The sequence below is a fragment of the Acanthopagrus latus genome, chromosome 3 (genome assembly GCF_904848185.1).
Source record: "Acanthopagrus latus isolate v.2019 chromosome 3, fAcaLat1.1, whole genome shotgun sequence".
NCBI lineage: Eukaryota > Metazoa > Chordata > Actinopteri > Spariformes > Sparidae > Acanthopagrus > Acanthopagrus latus.
This window is the reverse complement of record NC_051041.1, coordinates 19,184,059-19,211,302: the sequence shown is the minus strand read 5'-3', so window position 1 is coordinate 19,211,302 and position 27,244 is coordinate 19,184,059. Positions and strand designations below refer to the sequence as shown.

The window sequence follows — 27,244 nt, the reverse complement described above, 5'->3', positions numbered from 1 at the left end:
CCATTCAGCTAGCCAGACTGTCAGGGGAGTGTTGGTATTCACACCACTAGCTCTGGCTCAGTGCAAGCCAGTTAGCATGGTAACTTCAGTAGATATCTCACAATACAGAGACGTCTTTGATATAAGGTCCAAATTGGTATTTTTTTGTCATATTTTGTTGATCAATGTAGTGCATTTCATTCATTTTTGAAAATGCAGACATGTTGCACCTTTATCCCTCCTTGGGCCATATTGAAAAAGAGCAACAAAACAATTTAAAAGGCAGAATTAAATCCACTTAATTATAAACTTAATTTTAGTTCTCGCCGACAGCTAGATAAGAACCTGATCCTGCTCCTTCTGTAACATATTAAGCCTCAGTCAGCAGCATATTGGCTTAGCTCAGCTCACAGGAAAAACAGACCACAAGATGTAATGTACAACCTTTAGTTTCTGAGTGGATTAAACAAACATGGCATAATGTTTGGTTAATGATCTTAAAAGACACTAGTATTGTTTTTTTTATAGGCATAGATATGCTAGATCTTTTTTTCTCCTCCAGGTATTAGAGAGGTATCAATCCTCTCATCTCATTCGTTGGAAACAAAGGGCAAGAATAGTATTTCTCAATTTCATTTCTGTCATAAAATGTGGAATAAAAATCATAGAATAAAGTTGCCATTGATGCTCTGCAGCACCAATACAATGTACATGAAGGGTAGTATAATAATGTGATTTAAACACCAGTAGAAGAGTAAACCAGCCACCAGTGGAGAATCTCTAATAGAGGATGTTATTACCATGAACATTATCTGGGACATGAGGGAAACATTAAACAAATATTACAGTTCTATTTTAATCATCGGACACGAGCACAGTTTGCCTTTTAAACCAAAACTGCCTGCCATCCCAAAAGGAAAAAAAAAAATAACAATAAAAATAAAATAAACTGCAGATGCTACGTCGCTAATTTAGCCAAAGCTATCTGAACTTGTGATGATTAAATTATCAGATGTTGATTTGGATGGTGTGACTCAGCCTGGTAATTTTAATCAAGGCAATTCAAGAATGATGAAACATTACTTTCATTAAGCAATTTAGTAATCAAACGTGAATGCAAACTTTTTAGTAATTAGCATTGTTTATGAAGATTTCTGCCAGAGGGGTTTAGCATTTAGAGTGGCTTGCTATTGTGAATAAAGCATTGTGAATGTGTTTGCTGCAGATGGAAATGAACAAGAAAATATGACAGGAGAAGGGCTTTACAGTATCTGCAATTACAATTCAAATGTTTTAATTTCTATAAAGTCAGTCAAGTCTATTCAATCTATATTGTTTAATGTGCCAAAAGTTGCAAACTATTGCTAATTATTGCACTTGCTAAAGGCTTCCGCTGTTACTGATGATCAGCTTAAACCACTGCACTACTTACTGATCCCTGGACCAGTGTGGTACTTTACCTGGTGCTCCAGGAGGTCCTATATCTCCCATCTCTCCGATACCCTTGTCTCCTTTTTCTCCCTGTGGTCCTCGTGGTCCTACAGGCAGAGAGACACACGTTGACCAGCTGACAGTTTAACAGTTCACAGTTAGATAGTGACAACACTGGCGTCACTGTCATGATGCTTGAAAGATTTTTGCTGACAAGGCTCACCCGGGGGTCCCTGGCCTCCTGGCCGGCCTTGTCTACCGATCTGTCCCGGGAGTCCAGGGGCACCTGGGTTCCCGGGTACACCTGCCGCTCCGTCTTTCCCTGGGGGCCCAGGCCGACCTGGGGATGCTGCCATTTCTACTGGCATCTGCATGCGAGTCATGTAGTAGGCCATTCTCTCTGGGGAGGGGAAACATGCGATAACAGAAACACAGAATGGAACAGAGATGTGCATCTGAAGAGAAAATGTTGCTCTAGTCTACAAAATGCAGCATTACACAATGAAACATTCAATATGCATTTCCAGCACATGCACTCACCATCAAAGATCTTGATGACCTGCTGGCGGATGAAGTTCTTGATTTCATCATAATTGACTACAGCCTGTTTAAGGATAGAGAAACAAAGAGGAAAAACAAAAGGGCAAACATTAATTAAAGTAGATAATGAAAAAATTCATTATTTAGAAGAACAGATGGAGGCACTGAGCGCCTTTGGCCTACATACTTGTGTGTCATCACCTCCTTTCACAACCAAGCTGGATACATCATGGGGCAGAGCTGGTTAAATGTTAAAGCTACAGTGTAATGAAACTCACATCATTTCCTGGTGACCCTGGAGTTCCTGGGAGCCCTGCAGGGCCCTCCAGGCCGGGGCTTCCCCTCTCTCCTCTGGGTCCGACTGGGCCAATCATGGGCTGTGCGTCTTTGCCATGGTAACCTCCACCACCAGGGGGCCCCGGTCTACCTCTCTCTCCTGCAGGACCCCTCTGGCCTGGGGCCCCTGGCTCACCCTGACAAACACACACAGGTGTTATTAGTAGATAAAAGACAATGTCAGTCAGGATACTTGATGCTCAGAGAGCAGATAAAACAGGTTAAGCTTTGCTTGAATCTTTGGCATTATCTGCATTTATCACTTCTTTAACCCACTGTTATACTTGCTCCTCTGATGTTTCCCCGGAAGTTACCAACAGGTGACCCCGTGAAACGCACCGTTAATTTGAATAAAATTCCAGATTTCTCTGGACTACATTTAGTATAATGCAAGTACCTAACTCAACAAAATATACTAGTTAAGTTTGAATCCGTTTGGGACATTTTATTGCAGAAATGTCACATTTAAGCTAAGCTTAAATAAAGACTACATTGAAACATAGGTAGAACCTATCTGGACATCTAAAACTCACTACCTTTATCTCATTTGTTTAATCCAATTGGTACTATCTTTTACCGCTGCTATTCTTGACACTAAGCTAATGGTCTCCTAGCTTCCTCCTCCTCAAGAGGAATGATAGCTGTATCAATCCTCGTCCTTCTCTGTTTTCATGTGTTGCAGATTTTGAGGCGCATGTCAACATTATTACCAACCCCATTCCAGACGAAGAAGCAGCTTCAGCAGCCTCATGGACAGCTTTTGGCTGCATCTATATCTATTTCCACACAACCCACCATTCGGGTTGTTTAAATACACTCAAAAAACAGCCTCACTGCATTAGTGACAGTGATTTATCGAGGACAAAGCAGCCCATAATGGACGTCTAATGTTTACACGTCACCGACAGACAAGCGGCTCTTGAAAAAGAGAGGAGGGAGAAGAATAGAGGAGTCCGTTCTTGTCTTTCTCCTCTGTTCTCCTCTTCTGTGCAGCTAAAACCCTGACAATGCCATCCTGTCAGCGTGACAAATAGCCTCATCTAGCATCTCCCCTCATGCTTAATAGCATTATCCCAGAGGCAGAGAATAACTTTATCACTGTATCCACCTACAATACTGTAAGCCTGTGTCTAAGGAGAGATCCAACAGGCTCTGCGGCTACAGAGGGCCAGCAGGCGGCCGGCTTGAGAGGGGTGAAGCGAGGTGAGGAGGAAGGAGGGCGTCGGTGGGTGGGTCGGAGAGTTAGTGAACTGATGACTGTGTTAAGTGCGGGTGCTGAGAGGGCAGAAACGGAGAGAGCAAGTGTGTTCAGCACCACTAGCCTCAGTCTCCCTGAGCTAAAGGGAACAGAAAAAGGGTGCATCGTGCCGAAATCAGACGGTCTGCAGAGGTAATGGATGATTGATGCTCTGCCCGACATAATATAGTGTACCACCCTGAGTCAACTCTTACTTTTTGACCTGGCGCCCCGCTGTCCCCCTGCAGACCTGCGGCTCCCTGTCAAAACAAAGAGAGAAATATCCATCAGAGGAATGAATTATACACATCGCCACATCCATTGCTCTCCATTACACTTTAATGGGGACAAACACCACACCCAGACATTACTCACATCTTTACCAGCAGCACCGTCATTCCCCGGCTCACCCTTGAAGACAAAGTCAGAGCAGGAGAAGAAAAGGTTAAGTGAGATATATCGGTGTGGTCGCAGCTTGAATGGCATTTCATTTCATTTTCGTGGTTTCGGAGGACACATTTGGAAGTCAACAAAAGGTTGAGAGGTACTAACCATGGGCCCTGGGTGCCCGGGTGGTCCGGGGGATCCTCCCATCCCTGGGAGACCTCTATCACCAGCTTGGCCCTTATCTCCTTTTATACCCTTCAGAGAGAAGATGGAAACATTAGATTATCCTTTATAGTTTGCACTTTTAAGTTATTGATGGATCTGATATTCATATTTCTCCTGCTATTAGTGTTTTTTTTGCAGATAAAGTAAAATGACAATCTGAATCTGCAAAGACACGTGTGACTTGAGCTATAAAGTACATATAATAGACTAAAATACACAATGTTTTGCCCCCAAAATGTAGCAAAGTGGAAGTATAAAGGAACAGAACATGGAAATAATTTAGTTTTTTCACAATTTAATAATTTACTCATAACTCATAATTCTCATAATTCATGCAAGTATTGCTTGTCACACTCAGTACTCAGTATTTACTGTTTTTTATCCTTATCTCCAACAAGCATTTGGCGACAAACACAAACCATTTTTTCCTGGTGAACTAATCAGCTTTCCTGTTTATTAAAAGCATGATGGAGCTCAGAGCATTTCTCTTACCACTCCTGATGGACCAGGAGGTCCTGGTGGTCCAGCTGGACCAGTAGAACCCTAAAGCAGAAAGTCAACACTTCAGGTTTAACACATTAACATACTACAATATCAACAGATCATATACGCATGAGGTGAATAGGTCAGTGAACTTACAACGTGGCCAGAGGGTCCAGGTCGTCCCTGAGGTCCTGGGATGCCGGGATCACCCTGAAAAAGTCATAGATTGACCTTTAGAGATCTCCAGGGTTACACTGACTATGATATATATGTACACTTGCTTCAGGCTTGAATGCAGATGATGAATGTGCTCTAATATTTATCCAAATCAACTTGGGGTGACCATGGAAAAGCAAAATACTCACATCGTGACCTGGTCTGCCTGATGGTCCAGGCGGACCTGAAGGTCCAGCTTCACCCTGAAGGTAGCAAAAGGTAATAGAGAAAACATGAGTATAATGCATCACTCTTGTGCTAGTGGAGACTGAAAACAACAAGACAGCACAGTACTAAAACCCACACTTGAGTCATGACACTTCTCATAATTATCAGTTTGATAAAAACAACTTGGTCTAATGCACAAGCAACAGACAGCAACTGTAAGTTGACAGACAGAGACAGTGTGACGGTAAAGCAATGAGTTGTTGGCTAACCTTCTGTCCAGGGAAGCCAACATGGCCAGTTTTCCCTTTGAATCCCTGAGGAGAGACATCAAAGAGAATGAGATTGGTACAGTATCAAAATTCACAAAGTCGAGGCTGCCAAAGAACGGGCAGACGTGTCTTTGAAATCCTGAACACCTGCTCTTGGGTAGAACACAAACTGAGATACAGAGTATGAGTGAGGGAAATAAAGCGGAAGGAGAGGCGCTGAAGCTGACAACAGTGTGTGAAAATCACTGTCGCTACTGTGTTGATATACAAGACAGAGAGTTAGAGAGATCTTAGAAGATGATAGAAGTCTTAGAGGTTCCAATTAGGGTCAAATCACCAGCAATATCTGCAACATTAATAAGACTTATTAATGCACACACACACCGCATAAACACACACACACATTTATATATAAAATTATACACATATGCATTCATTTTGAATTCAAAATGCAAGTCACAATCCTAAGAGCAGATAATATTCATCCATCGCTCCATAAAGAGCATTAGATAGGCTTTCAGTGAGGAGGGTTTAGTCATGCAGGCTGATTTGCATACTAGTTTGCCATTTGTGAAACTGAAGGTGAGCCATGGTGATGTGTAAAAAAGACTTCCCGAACTACCAAAACAAGCTACTGTTGGTGAAAAGTGATGAGGGCATTGCACATGTGTATGTTTTGGAGGAGCACAGAAGTACATTTATCTTAAAATGGCTCCACGTTTTACAGCCATGCCACAGTAGAAGCACTTAGACTTTGTGCTTATTGCTAACACATCATTGTGTAGCATTTTAGCATGCTAGCATCTGTTAATTAGCACACACCACAAAGTACTTCTGAGGACGATGGAATATCATTAATTTTTCAGGTGTTTTCAAAGCAACGTACAGGACAAATTAAAAATCTGATGATGGCACCAGAGGAAAAGTTTAGGGACCAGTAAGTTGTTACAATGAATCCTGAGGGGCACATGAACGTCTGTACCAAACAGCAATCCATCCAATAGTTGCTGAGACAATTTACTCAAAGCCACAACTGTGAACCTCATGGTGGTGCTAGAGGTAAAGTCAGGGGATCACCAGATTCATTACAATACATCATCCAGCCAACATTAACATCTGTGCAAGAATTTGTGCCAGTCCCTCAGTTACGGTGGGATCATTTAGACTGGAAAACTGAAACATTTGACCTGCTGGCGGCATCATAATAAATATCAGGGGGTTCACCAAAGTGCTTATGACACATCCTCCAGTGACCACGGGTATCTGTGCCAGATTTCATGGCAACCCATTCAACAGTTCTGGACATGTTAGGAAAATGTGATTATGGTGCCATGGGAAAAGTGGGGGGCTGATTAAAGTGACAAGTATTCAGCCTCAGGGGACCATTAATGTAGATTCAACATTTTGTGCCAATGCATCCGGTACATGATGAGATATTTCACTTGTTAAGTGAAAACCTACTGGTGAAGAAAAGTCAGGAGATCAGGAAGGCCTGAACGAAACATCCGCTGGAGACCATGAAAATCTGTACCAAATTTAATGGCAATCCAAACAATCATAAGGGAAAAGAGGGGAACATTAAAGTGATCAGTACTTAACCCTAGTGGACAATGAATGTATGTACAATATATTGAGCTATATTTCTATGCATTAAAAGCTACAAAAGTTCAGTACACCCTATGGGGACCATCGATGTCCACACCAAATTTTATGTCAACACATTCAAAAGTTGGAGACCTTTTAGTGAAAGTCAAAACTCTCAATTGCATTATGGCAAAGTAAAGGGAAAATGGGATACTTTTAATCTATAAGGTTAGAACAATAGATCATCTGGGGACCAAGCGCATCAGTACACATTTTCATGGCAAGTCAACTGATAGTTACTGAGATATTTTCAGTCCAGTCAAAAGTGGGTGATGAGCTGTACAACCTAACGATAACCATGCTGAAAAAAAACTCAATGTATAACTTAACGAAACAGATGCAAGTGCAAGCATACATATTTTAGATAGTATTACATTTTTGGATTGCATCAACTATTTGGGAGACACACAGTAGGCTGTACTTCTCATGCCTAATTCATGATGTTTTCCCACAATGGATATATAGAGAATCAAATCAGGTCATGTAGATGTCAGAGGTTATACTCACTGGGATTCCTCGTGGTCCTGCTGGACCTGGAGGGCCTACTTCTCCCTGATAACGAAAAAACAGCCAGCGCCAAAGGTCAACTATTATATGCTTGTATTAAACTGTACTATATAACATCTCTTCAGTATTTGTTTGGACATTCAGCTTGTGTGTGAGCATGCCAACCATGTGATGCCTGTGCGTAACTCACCCGCAACCCTGGTTTCCCATCTTTTCCATCCAATCCTTCAATACCAGGGGGGCCCTTTAATTACAAATACACAGTGTGATCCAGCATACATTCTATATTGGAATGGGTGACACACACATAGTATGCAGAAATATAACATGCAAATACCATCAGCCCTGGGGAGCCTGGTGAGCCTGGGGGTCCAGTTGGTCCCTGAGAGCCTTGAGTGCCATCGTTACCCTTTGAAAGCAGCAATTTTCAGTACAGCAAATGAGAACTTTGGATGCTAATTAGAAACAGATAAAGGATGTGATTGGTACTCACTCTTTCACCCTTGAGCCCAGGTTGCCCATCTCTTCCAGTTTTGCCAGCAACACCTGGTGGACCCTATACATTCACAAAGAAACAAACAATGTCCTCACAACTATTTCAAAGGCAGGAATTTGTCATAAAACTATTAAAGGTAGGCATTAGCTTTTCTGATTGATGATCGGCTCTCTCAGAGAGTACAGGTTGTTTTGTCCGCAACAAGGTCACTGTCCCCAGATTCTAAGAAAAATGAGGGGATTTGTACACCACGCAGTATGTCTTTCTAAACTTTATATTATAGTTTATACTATCCATATTGGATAAAGTGTAATATTGCATGGGAAAATAGGTTTCAGACTTATCTGTACAAAATATTGCTGCTGCAGAAACAGTTTATTAGATTAGCAACTGTTTTCAAAGTTGTTGTACCAAGCACACCCCATGTCCTTTTTAAAATTGCAGTTGTTGACTATTTTTTGACATCAACATTCTTCAGGTCTGTCGATTTTCTCTCGAGTAAGATATAAGGCTACACATTAAACTTATAATTTTTGATATTGTGTTACTGATAATCCCATAATACCCAGCTAGAGAGGCTAAGAATATTTGTATTGACCATCCTGTGGTCTGATGTATATCACATATATTGTGAGATTATCTTGTGGAATGAAAATATACATTTAAAGCAACATTATGTAACTTTTCAACCTTAAAATAACAGCTTCATAATCATGTTGAAGGATCAGTGTCACAGGGTGAATGGTGTCTCTGTCTCTGTCACTCTGCCCCTCATCACTTGTTTCTGCACTGTGTAATCTCTTTGAGAGCGTCGGATCACAGTAATATGGAGATGACTTCTGCTTTACCTTTTCTTAAACAGTAGTCCTACACTAAAACTGATTCTTAGTCTTTTGGGTTCAGTTTTATGCCATATGCCATCATAGGTATTGACCACACCCTCAAATGTACATTTACATTTCCTTCATGTGTTTTGCATTCATGTATGTGAAACAACACCAGAGCATTCACATACCGGTGGTCCTGGGAAACCTGGCTGTCCTTGGAAACCCTTAAAATATAAAAGAGTAGCATATGATCAGTGTTCAACTTGTTTACAAGGGTCATATTTTCCTATTAAGGGTTATACATACCTGATCCCCTTTGGGACCAGCAGGCCCTGCCAGTCCTGTGTCTCCTTTAATGCCCTGCAGACACAGAACAGCTCACATTATTCTCAGTTATGAAGTCTGTGATGATAAATGAAGAAGCCAGGCTCTAAATACTGCTTATGGAGCCAAATTTATGATTAAACACTGACCGGTGCGCCAGCCAGTCCTTGGTACCCAGGGTTACCAGGAGGACCCTGCAGAAGGGCGGGAAATGTTAGCCAGTGATATATAACACTAGGTGGAGATTCATTTATGTGTGTTACATAACAGTGATGGTGTGATGACTTACTGATTCTCCTTTCTGACCACTGATTCCTGGGCTCCCACGCTCACCCTTCAGTCCCTGTCAAATACATATAAACAGTTAATCAATGTCAGCTCACATGTCAGTGTGGCCACCTGTCCATCCATCCATTAAAGCTGCCAGACCGTTTGTCAGTCCCATATTTCCTTTATAATGAGGCGGTGAAAGTCACTTACAGGCAGTCCAGGCGGCCCCATGGAACCTGGATACCCGCTCGTCCCCGGAGGGCCCTGAGGTAAGATCATACAATCAATCAAACAGGAAGGGCGGTTATTTTTCCTACAGGATGTAATTCCAGGAAATTTGATTGGCAGAAATGTACCTGCTCGCCCTTCATTCCTGTGAGGCCGGGTGACCCTCGCTCACCCTGCTGACCCTGCGGATGATGGAAGCGAGGGATGATTAGAAAATGAAGGGGAGGATGTGATAGGTATGTCAGGAAGAGAGAAATGAGCCAAGGACAAGGCAAGTCAATATCAAAGAGAGGAAACAGCTAACTGGCTTGTTCCATCTCTCCCTCAGGGACGTCCACATTTGATTTTGTCCTCTCCTCTACACCTCTACGAGACTTCAGGATGCCGATTTAGGTCTGTGGTGGGCGATATCCAGAGGCTGAACATTACCTGCTCGGTCCATTGGGTTGGTGGATTCAATTATTTATGAAAAATGATACAGATTCCCAGATGTTGCATCCCTCTTGAACAGGGGTATTGTGTTGCAGATTCAGATGCACATTTGACCAGAGCTGCAGACATCTGGACCAAGTTATGTTTCTCTTCCAGACCACAGAAAAGATGAAGAAAAATAAAACAAGCAGTTGAGCTCAAAGAGTATTGGGATCACACTGATTCCCTGATGTAGTGAAAGCCTCTATTTCTCACTCTGTAAATTGAATATTGAATGGTGTTTTGGAATAAATATTAACAGGCATGTGCAAGTGAACTCTGTTGCCGGGCAACAGCTGCTGTAAGCGGAAGAGAGATGAGCTCTGGAAGAAAAAATACAACAAATGAGAATGTCTTTGGAAGCTTTTAAAAGTGGGGACTGTTATTTTATCATGTTGGCATCTGACAGCAATTTCACATGAACTGTCTTTTTTTAAATAAATAAAAAACAACTTCAAAAAATGCTAAGAATATCACTGTGGGATTAGATTTAGAGGTACAATTGGTTATTAGAATGATTACTGAGGGTTGTAATTTAGAGAAAGTAATTACAAATTCATCATACTGAGGAGAAACTAATTAGTAGCTGATCATTGAGAGTAACTTCCTCACCACTGAATATGAGTGATATATTCAGCAGCGGGGTCCTCTCCCTCACAAACAGTCCAAATGGACCCACACAGCAGAGGCTATCACCTGCCATAAAGTGCTGCTACACCACAAACGGCTTCCACGCAGCGCTCATATGGCTCATCCATTTAGCATCTCCATTCTCCAAAAACAATAAATCTGTATGGGGGGAGGGGGGGAGGGCGGCTCTGTCTGCACAGCAGTCCCACTCTCCATCACTTAGACGGGGGAATAATTGAACAACCCGAGAAAGAGACAAGCAAACCGTTTCCTCATCTGAAATAACTTTCATTAAAGAGCTGCAGAGAGCGGCAGGGAGGACGCAGAGACGGCACAGACAGTATAATCAAGGGGGGCTTGATTGAAAAGTGAGATGATCCGTATTTCAAAAAGCCAAAAAGAAAAGAAGAAAGGAGGAAAAGTAGATTAGATAACGGTATTAAAATCAGAGCTGTAAAATTCAGTTTGTTTTACTCTACTATTTATATTTACTTGATTTCATTCATTTACAAAAAAGTGTGATTTTACTTCACCACATTTATTTGACAGCTAGAGTTACTGGTTACTTTTAAAAATATAATCTAAGATTGTTAAATATCAGAGTGTTTTCCTGCCTTTCTGTACGATTTCTTACCAAAGATTAATTTATCCTCTAAACTTCTTACATTTAACAATCTGAAGCCCAAGAAGCTTAAGATTATCCAATATTTTAGAGAAGAAGCAAAGACAAGAGAAAAATGAATACAAATTTGTGCAGCAGAGCTTTAGTTTTCCTTCTTTCACGCTCAGTTAAACACCCTACAACCACCAGATTTGTTTTTATGCCCTTTGGACCTTTGGCCTGATACTACGCTTGGCATCACTGCACTAAACTGGATATAAATGAGATAAAACTAGCTCTGACTAGCTAAAGTACAGCTAAAATAGTGAAATGCAGAGTGCGCACTGATGCATTAGTAACAATTATATAATGTCATATACGACAGCAAAACATGTAGTGAACATGTAGTTGGAAGTGTGAATAAAACTTACAGCTAACCCGGGTGGGCCCTGAGGACCTGGGAAACCAGGTGGTCCCTGTGGACAGAAAACAGTGAAGGGGGGAAATTGTGAGACTTAATTAATTTAAAATCGATTCACACCTGCAGTTAAAACAGGCTTCAACTTGTTCTTGACAATTAGGTAAACACTGCAAGCACTGCAGGGGAGCTAGTGTGTGTTTCTGTCATCAGTATTTAAGAGGGTTTGTGTAAAGTCCCAGTGTGCGACATTTTCACTGAGACCAGTAAGGGGCGCTGTGAAGTCACAGAAAGCTTCAATTACAAGGCCCTCTAAAGTCAATTCAATCTAACATTTTGAGACAAAAACCCAAAGGTGCTGCTCTAAAACAATCATTATTGTAATTCTATTCATTCACAGAAGTTCTGAGAAACTTTACAGTTCTGAGAAACTTTATAGTTTTCAAGCATTTTAGCATTTTTATTTTTGTGGTAAATTAAATAAAAAGTTTTGGGCACTGCAGGTACATAAACACAATAAGTCTACCTTTAAAGCCTTCTAGTCTCGCCATTAGCAGTAGAAAGGTGTCTTAAATCAAATTGTGGCAAAACATTCAGGTTTCTCTACTACAAATGATAAACTTCAGCTTGAGCCTGGAATGAATCAGCAAAGGGCAGATATGTTGCTGAATCCTCGGATCTGACGAAGCCTCACCATGTTTCCTGGTAATCCAGCTTGTCCTCTCTCTCCTGGAGGGCCCTGTGATAAAGAAAAGAGAAAGAAAGTTGAGTCATTTGAAAATGTGATATAAGAGCACAGCTATATAGGATAGATGTGCTCTTAATCTATAACACAAGACAAAACTAAAAAAAGCATTGCAAATCAGAAGACGGCATAACAAGTTTTATCAGGAATAAATTGATTTCATAATCATTCGGAAACCAAACTCAAAACTGAAAATATACTTTGGTTCATTTCCCAGCCTCAGTATGCTCATTAGAAACACAGTCACAGACTCACCGACTCTCCTCTTATTCCTGGTGATCCAGGTGATCCTGGAATTCCGGGTGTTCCCGTGCAGGATCGGTCACCCTATAAGGCAAATACATAAAACACCAGGAAATGTGCACATGCGTCTGTGTGAATGTATGCATGTCCTTGGAATCTAAAAATGATCTCGACTGACCACTGCTTGTGTCGCCTGCTCTCTCTGAAGTCTCTCCAAACACTGGAAGCAGACGAGAATAAGTTATCACTGCTGGCATCATGTCAGACTGATAGCTTCTCACATCATGCCATGCAAACTTGAATACAATGCAAAATGAGGGGTTGCCATTTTGCATTTGTCAAAGCACAACAACTAACGAGTCAACTGTGCCATTAGTGACAACTGCTATGATCCTGGATATGGATAATCAACAAGAAAGATCCACTCTCACCCTGTCACAGCTGTCCAAGGGGGTTACCCCGGGCTTGCCATCATCTCCTTTTTCTCCCTTGGCACCAGCCATGCCTGGCACCCCCGGTGACCCTTGGGAACAGCTCTCACCACAGCCCTCCTGAAGAAATATGCACAAACAGTTTTCATGCAGTTTTCAAATCTGGCATGTCAAAAAGAAAGGAAAGTCCCTGAAACCAATAAACGCCCATTCCCCAAAACGTATTTTGACTCATGGACTTACGTCCAAATCCGATGTGGCAGTGGTGTCTTGATGCGGCCGTTCTGGTCCAGTGGGGTTCTGCAGAAGGGGCAGGGAGGTGGAAAGTTAATACTCATTTAATAACTTTTTTGCATCAATGACTATTAATAGGGGAAACTTCAACTGTCATAACCAGCTCTTTTCTTCCACAGTTGACAAACCAAATCAAAGTGTCACAATGTTTTCTTCCATATGCAGTGTTATGGTGTCTTCTTTCTTCTTATGGTTGACAGCGCAACTTATGGCACGAGTCTGTCGCTAATACCGTGAGGGACTCTGAGCTCCACACATGTTCATGACTCAACACGATGAAGACCAGCCGAGCGCTACATATTAATTCTTGACATTGGTATGTTTGTCCATTCCACATGGGTGATGGACACTGTTTCTCAATGGAATGTCAAGATGCATTGAGGATGATATCTTTCTCATGCTGCTCATTTCCCCTGTGCCCGAACGCTCCATTTCTGTGCCTGTCTCTCTCAGCAGTCGCACAATACTTAGTTTGTACAATATGGGACCTTTAAGACCCAAACACTTTCCAACACTAACACAAATCAAAAATACCAAATAGCAAAAAAAAAATAAATAAATAAAAACTGAGACAAACATTTAAATCTGGTGTATTTGTCCTTTTATACAATGACATTCGATATTTGCATTGCACTCTGCTGCTGAGTCTGTCGGAATGTTCTTAAAATCACTTCACTTTATCAATGGCACAAAAAAAAAAAAAAAAACTTTTTACAAACTGTCACAACCTTTCTAAGCAATATGTCTGTGCTGGACCAGCTCATTCTGTACACTGTCAGGACAAAATGTATTACTGAGGAGGCAGAATTGAGGACATTTCAGCCGTCATCTGACAGGCCTGCTCAGTTTAGAGCTGGGATTTTGTTCGCACCATGGTACTGCTTCATTTCGTTTCAATTTAAGATTCAATATTCCACAGTGACAGAACACCTAAAAGGGACCCACGTAAACCTTGCTCTTCTAATCCTACTAAAATTATACTTTTATAACACATTGTCCTTTAAAATCAAACTTAATTTAGACATTAAAATTCAGTGACCTCGGCTTATTATACCCTCACAGCCTCGAATACACTGTTTACTGACATTGGGCTCTAGAGTACATACAGTAGATTATCAGCATAAAGCTAGGATAACCTCAGCACCCATCTCAACTAATGGTTTAAAAAACCTCTGTCAACAGCACAAGCCCGCACCAGAAAAGTTCACAATTTAAAGAGCAGTCACATAACTGGCTCTGCCCACACATTCCCATACACACACACTCAGTAAGTGCAGCTACACATAAATAAAATGAAATAAAATTTTTAAAAAAGAACGGGAAACAAATGCCACCATGGAGTTTTGCTGTCTATTTATAGCAAGTTCTGAGATAAAACTGCTAAGTCCGCAAGCCTAATCACATTTACTGTGAAAGGCGGTCTGCTCCCTCTCAAAGCAGTGAGACCCTTTCCACTGAGAGAGTCTGTCAATAGCACCTGGCCTGGTTTCAAAGTCATTACTATCCCATTTGACATTGTTCAAACCGGAGCCATTAGCTAGAAAGGCTATTTTATGCGATGCGCTATTGGCTGTTAATGGCCTTGCTCAAAAGAAGGTTCTCTCTATAATTATATGTCACCGCGCACAATGTTCACTTCTGCCACCCTCTAACGGGATGTGCCAGTTGTTGACTTTGTGACTTCTCTGAGCAACATGCTGTTCTGTTTCAAAGGCAAAGCTGTTCTTGAGGGTCCTGAGAGCCGTACTGTTTTGAGTGACACAATACCTGCAGAACAATATGAAAGGAAAAAAAAGTGCCAAAGCCGATGGGTTTATCTACCAATATTAAGGCCAAACTAAGTCTGGACATGAACGTGAACCTGAGTGTATGGAGTGCAGCGGGTGCCGACCTTCCCACTGTAGTCACACTTCCGACAGGGGGAAGTTTTTATCCTGCAAAAGGTTGGAGCACACATTACCAACTGCTCATTTCTGTGCATCTCTTCTCTGCACCCATGATGCATAGAGGCATTAAAATAAACACTCTGTGGTCTTTTAAACTACTGAGGTGTTGCTTAATATCCAATCAATTAACATCTCTCTGCAGGGAGTTTCTATAAGATGAGTCTCAGATCCTTTCCAGATTTCTCAACTGATTTTCCAGGACCTCAATTTCCCCCATTGAACTACTACTTTAATTCCTGTCTTGGAGGTGAAGTTCCCCTTGAGTGCTGGCTGCAGATCAGCATTGATGTTCCCTTAATGAAATTAAGCCAGCAGACTTGAAAAGAAACAACACTGACAGAAAGGAATCCAAAGATAACTTCACAAAACTCCACCTCGTTTCTCCACTTTGTTGTTGTCCTTACAGCACTTGCATAAGCCTTATGTACACCCACACAATAATCCATAAAAAAGATATCAACATTTTATCAACCTCTTTGTAATATTTTCTGACATAAAAGCAACTTGTTCTGTGCTTGGTCCATCATCAGCAGCACCCTTTGAATAGTACAACAGCAGCACTTATTCTCAATACATATGATTCACCAGTGTGAACCACTTCAATCACGACTTATATTATTAATCATTATATTTTTTTAAAAAAGCCAATAAAAAGGCGAGAACAGATGCTAATTCTTGTGTATTCAACCTGGGTGGATGAATGATGTTGCATGAATGACTTGAAAGTCACGTCATTTGCACAAGCACAGCCGTTGAAAATTAGACACTTCAGCTAAAAATGAACGCGTGTTGCAGGGCTTTGCTAAATGTTCTGTGGGGGAGGGGGGTTTATGGAGGGGCAGCCACTAATCAGCTGCCTAGAACTGGCCAGCTTTGGAGGAAAGAGCAGTGAAAAATCTTCTGGGGGAGTTAACACCCAGAGTCACATCGGATTCGGGTTGGATCAGGAGCCATTCATCTGACCTCATTTATCAGGTATCTATGATCTGTGCAGACTGCTTACCAGAGCTGAAGGGGAAATGTACTTGTTGTACTACTATGTTATGAATGTACAGAGGAGAGGGGGAACAGAGGAGAGAGAGAACCAAAGTCTCTGGTGAGCTCCATGGTGAGTTCATTGAGAGGCTCAGTTAAATTCAAATGCATTAAATTCACACTGCTAGCTTAACACAAATCAACACAAATCCCATAATCAAACAAACGGTCACTTCACGTTCAGTGTGGACACATCATAACACAACTACAATTGTTATTACATGGAAAGTTGTTCAGATTTTTTGAGTCAGTCAGTGCCAAATTTTGAAGAAAACCTTAATCTTTTGTGATTAAATTTGATCCCTTAAATACCAATCTTTGACCTAGTTTCTAAATAAGTACAGTAAATACCAGCTCCTGACAAATCCTTCATATGTTGCATCATTTATAATAAGGCCTCAGATCACGATCAGAAGACACAAGCCGCCTCCTCCTTTTCTCTCTATTTTACTTACGCTCATTCCAGGCAAACCCGGGTTCCCCGGTATCCCGTCGTTTCCAGGGATACCCTGAAAGAAGGAACTGAGGTTGAACTGATATGTTGCCAATCAAGGGGTAACCACTCCCATCTCCACCAGAGTCAAAGGGTCAGAGTCAAAATGGTAAAACCTCTTCCTCCTTCTGCCACATCTTATAAAACTTCAGAAATCTCAAAATCTGATTGACATTTTCCATTCAGCAATAATGACCTCATCAACGACGTGACCTTCGCCATCGAGTTACCATCACCACTCCTGATGTCTTTGTTTCACCTTTGACTCTTGCAACACAGATCACATTATTTGAAGGTCTGCTTCACTTACATATTCTATCAAATCATAAAATTGGGCTTTGCAATATTGTTTAGATTAATATTTTAAACCGGACCTTCAAATAACTGTTCATGTCTTGACAGACATTCCCAAAGCTTGCTCAGTTGCTTCCCACATTGGTTAAAGCTCGAAGCACCAGGTGGTTAGTGCGTTCATCATTTGATCCTGATTCTCCAAACCTCCAAATCTTAAACCAAACTAATGCACACATTCAATTAGGATTCCATTCCATTCTCTACATGCATATTTTGAACTTTTTTTTCACCATGAAGTTGCAAAGCACGTCAAAGCATCGCCTTTCTGAAGTACCCCAGACGCTTAAGCTCAAAGCCTACATGGTAGGCAGCTACTAGTTCAATCCAGGCTGATTGAACAGCTACTGAGTTGAACTGAAGATTGACACCCCCTCACCATCCAACTGCCCCTTTCTCTTACCTGTGGTCCCTGGATGCCGATATGACCCTGAGGCCCAGGTGGGCCAGGCGGGCCAGGAGGTCCTGGTGGGCCCTACAACAAACAAAGACATGGCCACAAAAGTCTAGTGTTTAGTCAAACACAATTGAATGTTTCACTGATTTTTCCAAAGAAACTTGTGCAAGTTAACAACAGAAAGCTTGCAAACAAAGCACAAGTTATCCGTGAAGACTGCTGGCTGACAGATCAGACCTGAGGCCCAGGCTGCCATGGGTGCACTGAAGTTCCTGGAGCTCCCTGGAAGGCAAGTAGTCAAAATCAGAGCAGCACAAACAGGATATACAGAAAGCTCATGGTGGGAAGTTAAGAATAATCATAACAAATGTGGAAAAGTAATGATTTTTTTATCAGTATGTCCCCTGTGGAGTCACAGTAAACCCTCTGAGAGTTGTGTTTAAAAACTCAACATGTATTTGGTCTCCTGTTGTGGGGCAACAATTCTCAAGATTCATATAATTCTATGCCTACACACGTTTAATGGAGTGTGTGTGTGTGTGTGTGTGTGCATATGTGTACTCACAGGTCCGCCTACACCCGTGTGTGCCGGGCCTATGCAGTTGCACTCTCCAGGTTCCCCCTAAAATATAGATCAAAAAAAGCTGAAGTGAAACTCTTTGCACAATTTTTAAGCACATGCTGCACAAAAAAATGAGTCCTCATTCAACATTAACACCGCTCTTGTTACTGTAAGGAAGTCAAAACTCTTTGAGCTTTCGGGACACTTTTTGTGCAGATTTGCTAAATCCCGCAATGTTATGCATTACAAAGACACTCAGAACCACAGGGGATTTCATTTTTCATCAACTTTAAAGCGCTGCATTACATGGATTTGTCTCGTAAACCTTAATGTGGTGCAAAGCCACACGGCATGTATGGTACTACGATGAGATAGAAGGTGTAATTCTCCTAACATCTATAAAAGGATTATCTCACATGTTCTCACTACTTTTCATTAACATCCGAATAAGATTTTCACATTATATATGAGCTCTCCAGGATAGCCCCAGACTCTGTATGAATTCAATGAATAAAGACTCTGAATCCTCTGCAAAATGTTACCTATTTTTACTTGTTCCCCAGCTTTGTTTTCTCGACATTTTCCTCTCTAACTGTGGGCTCCTGTCCCATATTGCACACCCCTCCCGACCCTTAAGCGCTGCCTCCACCGCTTCTTCATCTTTCGCACCCTCTCAGTGACAGTCTGGACCGGTGGCTCTGATGAATGCGGTAATTAATAGTCGCACACACTCTCTCTTCAGGCCCCTGAAACTCCTCTTGTCTGCCAGCAACAGTACTACTCGTCACCTCTGCTGCTACTCTATCTGTGCCCCGAGGCAAGCGTGTACATGTGAGTGTCAGCCCATGTATGTGTGTGCATATGCGCGGGAGGGGGCCTGGTGAACCATCTCTTGTGATTACCATCTGTTCCACCCCCTTATATTCAAACCCCTCCAGATCCCTTCATCCAAACAAAACGGTAGACTTACCTTGTCCCCCTTAGCTCCGTCAAATCCCTGCAAAAGGAGGAGACAGCACACATGCACACACACAGACACACACACACATACAAACACTTAGTTACTCTTGCTTTGTTGTTCCAGAAGAAAGCTCACGGGGCAGTGAGCTGAACGTAGATCAGGGGACAGAGGATGAGATGGGAGCAGACATTGCCTCTGTTATGGATCGAGGCAGACATCCTCGGTTACAAATGATGCCTAAATCAAGGACAATTCCCAAAGAAGCTCAAAGAAAATTAAAACTCGCAACAGACGCTAACACAGAGGCCAACAACTCAAGTCTGCGGCAGAAATTTCTTTAACAATTTGTCACATCGTTGATGCATATGTAGCTACAATAGCATGCAAATGAAACACACACTGAAGTAAATAAATGAACAAGACAACTCACAGGTCTGCCATCAGCTCCTGGCAATCCTTGAGAGCCAGGGGCTCCATCTCTGCCCTAATAAATGAATAAGAAACAGTGTTTGACAATGTAACAGCATGACAGTGTTTGCCCATGTGCACATGTAAAAAGATGCATCAATGTCTTACTGGGGGTCCTGATACTCCAACGCCCTCAGGCCCCTGCGGTCCTGGAGGCCCGCCATCTCCTCTGGAGCCCTATGAACAATAAACATGTCGTATCAGACAAAATGAGCTGCATTTGACTGCAACAATAAGCTGAGCTTACATGGCTCTATTTAATGCTACCTTATCCCCTGCAGGGCCAACAGGTCCAGGCGGTCCTCTGCCTCCAGGAGGTCCCTGCATAAAACACACAGTTTAGACCAAAATCTCATTTGGTATGCAGAAAAAAAAGACTTGAGAAATATGAAGTGAAGCTTACAGCGAGTCCTGGTAGTCCTCTTGGTCCCTCTACACCCTGTGGCATGAATGAAAGAGACAAAACATCGTGAAATACAGGAGGTTTCAGGAGTCTGGCAAGGAAACAAAGAGTGGAGATTGCGGCGAGGAAGCCTATCTAATGGGGACGTCTCACAGTGGAGGCAGTGAGGAAGGACTGGTTTCCTTGTGTCAACAAAGCAATGAAGATTCCACAACAAATCAATGGATATGAGAGGATTATTTTTAGATCGCTTTTTACAACCGCATGACTTCACTCTTAGATCCAAGAGGCAGGAAAACTGTGATATCATGGAGGGATATGGTGTTCATTACTGAGATCACAGCAGGACCACATCCATTAAGGAGCTGTTTCTATGCTGTGTATGTGAGAGCCGCCTCCTCTGTCAACATAAAACTTTTTCATTGATGCAGATGTTTTTTTCTTTTTTTTATAAAGACACATCAGCCTTACTTGTGGTCCTGGAAGTCCAATGCCTGCGACTCCAGCATCTCCCTAGAGGGGGCAGAGGACAACACAGATGAGAAGCTGTTAGTGACAGAGACACAACCCCATGCATGTATTTATAAATCTGATGATACAATAAATGGGCAACCATACCTTGCTTCCCTTGGGACCCGCGGGCCCCTGAACACCTGGTAAGCCTGGTTTTCCCTTGAAAGAAAACATGTGTGATGAACATCAGTAATTCTCATAGAGAAGCCGAGGCAACGAGATAAATAAATAGTAACACAGTCCCCTCACATTTTTGCCAGGTTTGCCTTCTCCTTGGGGACCGGGTTCTCCTCTCTCTCCTTTGGGGCCTGGCACGACTACAGCATCACCCACCACAGTGCCGGCAGAAGAGCAGCTGGTACAAGCATCACCCTGGGAAAACACAGCAAATGTAAACCATGGTCCAGGGACCTTTCAAGACAATCAAACCACTCAGTGGGAAGAAAAATGGGACGGCACAGAAAACATGGCTGCTACTTTTTTACTGTAGACCCTTTTCAACTGACACGTCAGTGTCAAACTGGTCACATGCAAAATAAGGAACAGCAAAGTTGATCTGACTCAACAAGTCAGGTTCTCTGTACCTTCTCTCCCTTAAAACCCATTAGTCCGTCCCGACCAGGCTCTCCGGGCAGTCCTGGGGCTCCGGGAACACCGTTATCTCCCTTAGGTCCTCGATCTCCTTGTTCACCCTAGTAACATTACAACATGATGATGTCAATTATTCTGTGCTGTAGCTCTCACAATGCTTAAATTAAAATTAAACATTTGGGTTTTTGATCAGTTAGAGTGCTGTGGAGCACGATGTGGGTTTTTTAAAGCCAAAATCAATAAGATAACAGGTGATTTCACATGTTTTGTGTTAAAAATGAGTCTATAACCTGTAGTTTCTGCACACCTGATGGCTGGAATAGCTACAATGTCTGTCTACACAGGTGACAACATGTTTGGCACAATTATCAATCATCATTTATCAATCCGACATACATCATGCAAAACTAGTCATTATCAGTCACTTTCGGGTTTGACCCCAAAAAATTAAGCTATACATCAACAAAGGCAGTTGAAAAGAAGACTACTAGCAATGAAGTGTACATATAAAAAAAAAAACAAACCATACATTTTGGTGAGAAACACTACATTTAAATGTGACTTTTGCTTGTATAGAAACCTACACAGGGAACCATTTAGTTCCCTCTACAATCTCCTCTGTAGCTGCATTGTTTATGTGAAAGTCAAACACTTTTATATTTATTGGCTAATTTGACTTTCTGTGTTTTATTGTGAGATTTATTGAACTCCCGAATGCTGATAATGGCATCAACCTCAAAAGTCCTCTATTGCTCTGCCTGTGCTTTGGGGTCCCAGCAAAGTGATTGTGGGAGAGCTTCAGTGTAATCTAAGGCAGCCTGGCTCTGTCGATGGCAGATTTATTTCCCAGTTTGTAGGTAAAGTGATCCGAACATTCCAAAAGACTCTGTGACCTGAAATAAAGCGGAGTGCCTGCGATCTCTTGAAATCTTATTCAGCAGTATGGGGGGTGATTTTCTATCAGACAGCCTTGACCCTGGTAGGTGTCAGATCAGTAAAGAAAGTCTGAGTCAGTCTCAAAAGACCAGCAGTGACTCCAAATAGGTTAGGGCTGTTTTTAAAAAACCACAAACTGCCCAACAGACACTGATTAATTAGTTTTCATTTCTAAGCAGACACCGAGGCTGTTTAATGTGGTGTAAATTTTTTGCCGGGTCATTGCTTGTATACACCGCGAGTGAAAATACATATATGGATGAGCTTTTTATAGAGAAGATCTGCACAAAACTTTCACAGGAAACATACCTTTTCTCCAGGCGCACCGGCAAGACCTGGTGGGCCCTGTGGAAGCAAATAGAAGGTGATTTACCTTGGATACACGATGCACAGCTCACTCTCACACACCCAGACTCTCAAACACATGTGCAGTCAGCTACAAGTATCAGGCAAGCCTTCTCTATCTGTTCAGGTAAAAATAACTGTTGACATAAGCTAACCACAGAGGTGCACAGCATGTAATTGGGAGGGGTGACAGAGCCAGCAGAGATTTATTACTTGGTAAGAATTCTGCGGTAAGTGGAGAATCCCTGCACATCCTATTTATACAATAGGCATTATGGTTGATGCCCCCTTGGGATGAAATCTTTCAGCATCTCATACGTTTCACTCATCCAGATGCTACCTAATCTTTTTCAGTGTGGCAACAAATTGAGACAGCAAGAGGCTGCTTCGGTTAAGTAGAATTTGCATGTAGATAAAGACAGATAATTCTGACAGTGGCGGTGTGCGCAGTATACTGTAGACTCTGCCGTTTAACTAAACTCTGACAAAATGATAAGGGAGCTGCGGCACTGTTATGTGTCTGTGTGTATTGTATTGGTTCCTTCAGGTTCAAAGAACAAATGTGAAGTCACAAGTATAGTAAACAATCAGATGTAATCAAGCACAAAAACATAATATGCAATAACTAACAGCACAATAAAAAATGGTGGCGATATAAACAATATACAATCGATATAAATCTGTACGATCATACGAGACGTGAATAACTAAATAACTCCAACATAAAGTGAGTTATCAGAGCAAAATAGGAAGTGCAAACCCGAAACAACTTCACATGAATTTAACAGCAGGAATTAAACGGTCCTCGGTTCTTTAGAAGCTCAGAGAGCATCACACTGCCCTCTAAAGGAGGGAAGAAGACAGTCATAAGAGGGCCTGCCCTCTCAGCGCAGGAAATCTGAACACTGTGAATGAATCTGACATTTCATACGTGTTTGCGTGTTTCTCTGTGTCTGTGGCATAAACTGTGTGCAAGGATAGCATAAGTGATGCTTCTAGTCCTTCTGGTACTTGATTTGCTTCCATTTCAAGACACACAACAACAAAAACATTCAAAGCAGATGTAAAGAACCTAAATTCAATTTGATTTACCTTCTAGATATTCTCGTACTGTCCATCTTTTTACAACAAATCAATCTCACCTGTTTGCCATCAGCTCCGAGACCTGGAGGTCCGGGTGGACCTGGAGGGCCTTGTTCTCCTGGCTTGCCTTGAGTTCCCTCAGGCATTTTGGTGACGGCAGGTCCACTACCAACCTCTGCCGACTGGCACATACCACACTCGCCCTAGGTAGGGGCAGTGGAGTCGGGAAATTTAGTATGCATGTGACTGAAAGTGAAGGATGCAATGAGCAAAGCATATGTTGTGTGATTACCTTTTCACCCTTTAGGCCAGGAAGACCGAGACCAGGCAGCCCTTGCTCTCCCTGACAGAAGAGAAATATAATATTCAAGTGCAACAGGATGGCTTTATCAGAAAATATGCACATTCAGACACGTTTCTTAGCAACAACACTGTGGGATGCTTGCACATACGACATGTTAAACATCCCAATTGAGAAATTCAGCAGGATTTAAACTCAATCAGGTTTGCAAAGTCTCATTTCAGAACCCCCTTTAGCTGAAAATAAACTTATTAAATCCTATATTTTAAATATTTTTTTTATGGGTGAAGCTTTGCCTGCATATACTGCAGTCACACAGTATAAAATTAGATTTTACACTAATGTAATAGATCCAGCATAAACAGTGTTTGGTATATTTTGATGGCAATCAGCAGGTTTATGAATGCTGAATGCTGTACTAGTATAGAATCCAGATTGAACAGGCCTCTGCATTTAACCAATGCAAACAGCATGTTTTTGTTATATAGCATTAATGTTCAACAAATGTTACTTGTATGATGGCTTCTGGGCTTTTAACCCACACTGCACATTGACTGTTTGGGACACACACGTCAATTACCACTAAACACAACTGCAAGAGCTAATTTCGCATTGCCTGGATTAATATTATCACTGGTAATAGCCACTGTTGCTCACTGGACTTCCATGTGCTAGAGCCTGACAGATGTGTAAAAGTGTGGCAGAAAACAAGAGGATAGGTGCCACATACAAGTATCTCTAAACCTCCATTTAAATAGTTTCTAGACACTTAAATGTCCACATCCATTGCGACTGTTCGTAAATCGTGACCCGTCCTAATCATGTAGGTCATTTTCTAAAACCGTACACGACAAAATAGAAATACCTCGACTACGATTGACAGTGAAATCCACAAAGCAAAGTAAAGTGTATCACTGTATTCTCTTGCCTTCATGCCCCTCTGTCCATCCTTGCCGGCGGGTCCCCTCTGTCCAGGTTTTCCCTGTGATGAGGATCCATTCCATTTAACTGCATCACTGAATTAGAATGGGGAACGAGACATTCTGTCCGAAAGAACTGAATCTGAACTTACCGGTTTACCATCAGCTCCTTTGTTGCCTGCGTTACCCTGAAGACAAATTTTGAAAAAAAAAAAGAAAGAAAGAAAGAAAATGACTACAGTGTCTGTATTTCACAAATTGATAAAAATGGATGGTTCTTTTAAATTGGTAATTCGCTTTTCATAGCAAGGAGCACCCTACGGGCAACCATGTCAGATGATTGAGGTTTTTCACTACCTAAGCTTTGCACTAATAAGTTCCCTGCTGAGTAAAATCCCCACGGCAGACAGTTTTGGGCCCTAAAATTAGCGCACTGCTGTGATTATCTTCCCTCATGAAGTCTATTAAGAGCCCCATTCAGCAACCAACTGAGTGAGTTCCCCTTATGTAAGCGCAGTCTGCTATTGAGGTCACCTACTCTCAGCCCCGTTTCTTTTTATGTTACTTACTTTCTCTCCTGTAAGGCCAGGTGATCCTACTTTTCCTGGCTCCCCCTGTGGAGCAGGAAAAAAAAAAAAAAAAAAAAGCAGACGATACATCATTTTAATGAAGGTGCTTATCACTGCTCGCACATGCAAGCAAACACACTTACGTTAACAAAAATCAGGGAATAGATGTATAGAAAAAAGGCAGTTTTCCTCTACCATGTGTGTTATGTCATGTTTTTCCTTTGAGGTGTTTATTGTTTTCACCTCAGTTGTGTTTATGCTTTTCATTCAGCCCAACAATCACATTCTCTCTTACTAGAACATGCTAACCTTCTCTCCTCTCTTTCCAATCCCAGGCTCTCCCTTCTCACCCTTCAGCTGCAGGGTTTGGGTCATGACACCCGGGAGCAGGTTAGCGGGCAGCTCTCCGAGAGTGGGGCACACAGAACATGGCTCCCCCTAAAGCAAAGTCGAAGACAGATCAGAGGTAGGTCAAAGAAAGTCTCCAAAGAATTATACACACAAAGATTCATTCAAATGAGGTAAATCAACACAGAAACGTTCCGATGCTCCAACACAGGTGCAGCTAATGCAACATCAAACTTTATGTGTACAGTGTTAGCAATAAAAAACAATGTTTAGCTCGCTAATTAGGGTATTCCATCAAGCTGACAGCAAAATAAAGTAGTCTTAACGAGAAATAGTTTAACCTCGAGCCTAATAAAGACACAGGGCTGACCTTTTCTCCTTTGGCGCCATCTGATCCTTGTTCTCCCTGAAGAATACAAAAAGCAAATTAATTCCAGCTCACCCTCATGAGCGGGTTTGCTTTGGGATCGCTCAACATGGCATTGGAGGCATGCATAGGCATATGCAGGCATATTAGTGCGTTTGTGTGCCGTCAGAATAATCAGAAAAAACATATAATCAACCAGGAAAATTCACATTAATGCCACCTCAAGTCGGAGCAACAACATTTGGTACATGTGTTGCTAAGCTGATGTCATATGATGCTGAAACAGGGCAGCTGAAGACAAACACTGGGTTGGTGGTAACATGCACATTTGTGATGTATATGTAATGACTCACATGATCAGCTTCCTCTGCTCAAGTCACTCAAGTACTGAAAACAGCTGTCAATGTGCTGTTTAAATGCTCTGAGTGATAAAATGCATAAAAATGTCTGTGTTGCTCCCACAGTCCCACTTGATGCACATGAACAGAAGAACACCTTCCAACTTCAGAAGAGACTGGACTGTCCGAGGAGCACATGAACGCAGCATCATCGGTTTGGGAGTGGGTAGCTGTGGGTGATGAGGCACGAGCTCCTGCTGAGGGGGTCGTGTACAGAAGTGCTGAATTTGGTCTCTTTTTGTTTTGTGGAGTTCAGTGCATCTGTTTTAAGAGGGCGCCTTCTGCACTGCTGATGTTAGCATATCTAAATGTGTAGGAATGCAGATGAGCGTGTACAGGTCACGCTTCCACAGAATAGGAATGAACAAATAGCTGTATATGAATGAGAGGGAACTTCTTACCTTTTGTCCCGGCTTGCCTTCAGCACCTTCAGGCCCCTAGTAGATACAGAGAAAGACGAGGAGAGGGGAGAAGCAGGGATGAGCTAAAAGTAAGTGTGCTGTTAGTTCAACTTTGTTAGAGTGAGACGATATCTCCCTTTCCCCTCCCTCTCCTTATGCCCTAACCAGGTATGACAGATGGATGCTGACACTATTGGAAATCGTTGCACAGAGAATCTCATAAGGCTCTAGATTTATATTCTTTCCTCCTCCCGCAAATCATTCCCCATTTCACCTGCTGGGATAAGTGGGAAGATGCAGAATGAACAGAGAGAGAAATACAATGCAAAGTATGTCGATTCCTGGCTCACCGGAGAGAAAGAAAGAGGCGTTAAGATTATATTCACAAAATGACCTTTGCCTTGGAGGATAAACTTTTGACAGCCTATCAGGCTTTTTCTCCTCGAGGTGCTGCAG

General features: G+C 42.0%; 1 protein-coding gene and 1 long non-coding RNA gene across 5 annotated transcripts in view; one reads left to right on the top strand and one right to left on the bottom strand.

Moving 5' to 3' along the window:
* The window catches only part of col16a1 (collagen, type XVI, alpha 1), a 72,563-nt gene that overhangs the window by 1,770 nt on the left and 43,549 nt on the right, over positions 1-27,244 (bottom strand). For 3 of the 4 annotated variants that reach the window (XM_037091291.1, XM_037091300.1, XM_037091315.1), the window contains 49 exons: positions 26,789-26,824; positions 25,993-26,028; positions 25,584-25,712; positions 25,275-25,319; positions 24,858-24,893; positions 24,714-24,767; positions 23,777-23,827; positions 23,544-23,687; positions 22,366-22,401; positions 21,114-21,221; positions 20,779-20,901; positions 20,635-20,688; positions 20,488-20,529; positions 20,017-20,052; positions 19,881-19,934; positions 19,722-19,790; positions 19,576-19,629; positions 19,155-19,181; positions 18,188-18,244; positions 17,860-17,904; positions 17,629-17,700; positions 16,837-16,890; positions 13,350-13,406; positions 13,107-13,226; positions 12,854-12,895; positions 12,688-12,759; positions 12,382-12,426; positions 11,701-11,745; positions 9,696-9,749; positions 9,550-9,603; positions 9,359-9,412; positions 9,219-9,263; positions 9,052-9,105; positions 8,934-8,969; positions 7,916-7,978; positions 7,760-7,831; positions 7,613-7,666; positions 7,423-7,467; positions 5,272-5,316; positions 4,984-5,037; positions 4,775-4,828; positions 4,628-4,678; positions 4,076-4,165; positions 3,899-3,934; positions 3,739-3,783; positions 2,229-2,423; positions 1,951-2,014; positions 1,634-1,810; positions 1,440-1,517 (listed from right to left, as the gene is read on the bottom strand). In XM_037091291.1, the coding sequence (XP_036947186.1) occupies positions 1,440-1,517; positions 1,634-1,810; positions 1,951-2,014; positions 2,229-2,423; positions 3,739-3,783; positions 3,899-3,934; positions 4,076-4,165; positions 4,628-4,678; positions 4,775-4,828; positions 4,984-5,037; positions 5,272-5,316; positions 7,423-7,467; positions 7,613-7,666; positions 7,760-7,831; positions 7,916-7,978; positions 8,934-8,969; positions 9,052-9,105; positions 9,219-9,263; positions 9,359-9,412; positions 9,550-9,603; positions 9,696-9,749; positions 11,701-11,745; positions 12,382-12,426; positions 12,688-12,759; positions 12,854-12,895; positions 13,107-13,226; positions 13,350-13,406; positions 16,837-16,890; positions 17,629-17,700; positions 17,860-17,904; positions 18,188-18,244; positions 19,155-19,181; positions 19,576-19,629; positions 19,722-19,790; positions 19,881-19,934; positions 20,017-20,052; positions 20,488-20,529; positions 20,635-20,688; positions 20,779-20,901; positions 21,114-21,221; positions 22,366-22,401; positions 23,544-23,687; positions 23,777-23,827; positions 24,714-24,767; positions 24,858-24,893; positions 25,275-25,319; positions 25,584-25,712; positions 25,993-26,028; positions 26,789-26,824 (3,163 nt within the window). The remainder of the gene's footprint in view (positions 1-1,439; positions 1,518-1,633; positions 1,811-1,950; positions 2,015-2,228; positions 2,424-3,738; positions 3,784-3,898; positions 3,935-4,075; positions 4,166-4,627; positions 4,679-4,774; positions 4,829-4,983; positions 5,038-5,271; positions 5,317-7,422; positions 7,468-7,612; positions 7,667-7,759; positions 7,832-7,915; positions 7,979-8,933; positions 8,970-9,051; positions 9,106-9,218; positions 9,264-9,358; positions 9,413-9,549; positions 9,604-9,695; positions 9,750-11,700; positions 11,746-12,381; positions 12,427-12,687; positions 12,760-12,853; positions 12,896-13,106; positions 13,227-13,349; positions 13,407-16,836; positions 16,891-17,628; positions 17,701-17,859; positions 17,905-18,187; positions 18,245-19,154; positions 19,182-19,575; positions 19,630-19,721; positions 19,791-19,880; positions 19,935-20,016; positions 20,053-20,487; positions 20,530-20,634; positions 20,689-20,778; positions 20,902-21,113; positions 21,222-22,365; positions 22,402-23,543; positions 23,688-23,776; positions 23,828-24,713; positions 24,768-24,857; positions 24,894-25,274; positions 25,320-25,583; positions 25,713-25,992; positions 26,029-26,788; positions 26,825-27,244) is intronic. The other variant, XM_037091307.1, reaches the window with a different exon arrangement.
* Positions 16,244-17,609, top strand: LOC119016424. The gene is made up of 3 exons (XR_005074145.1): positions 16,244-16,321; positions 16,848-16,983; positions 17,061-17,609. It is a non-coding gene; the product is annotated as an uncharacterized LOC119016424 (long non-coding RNA).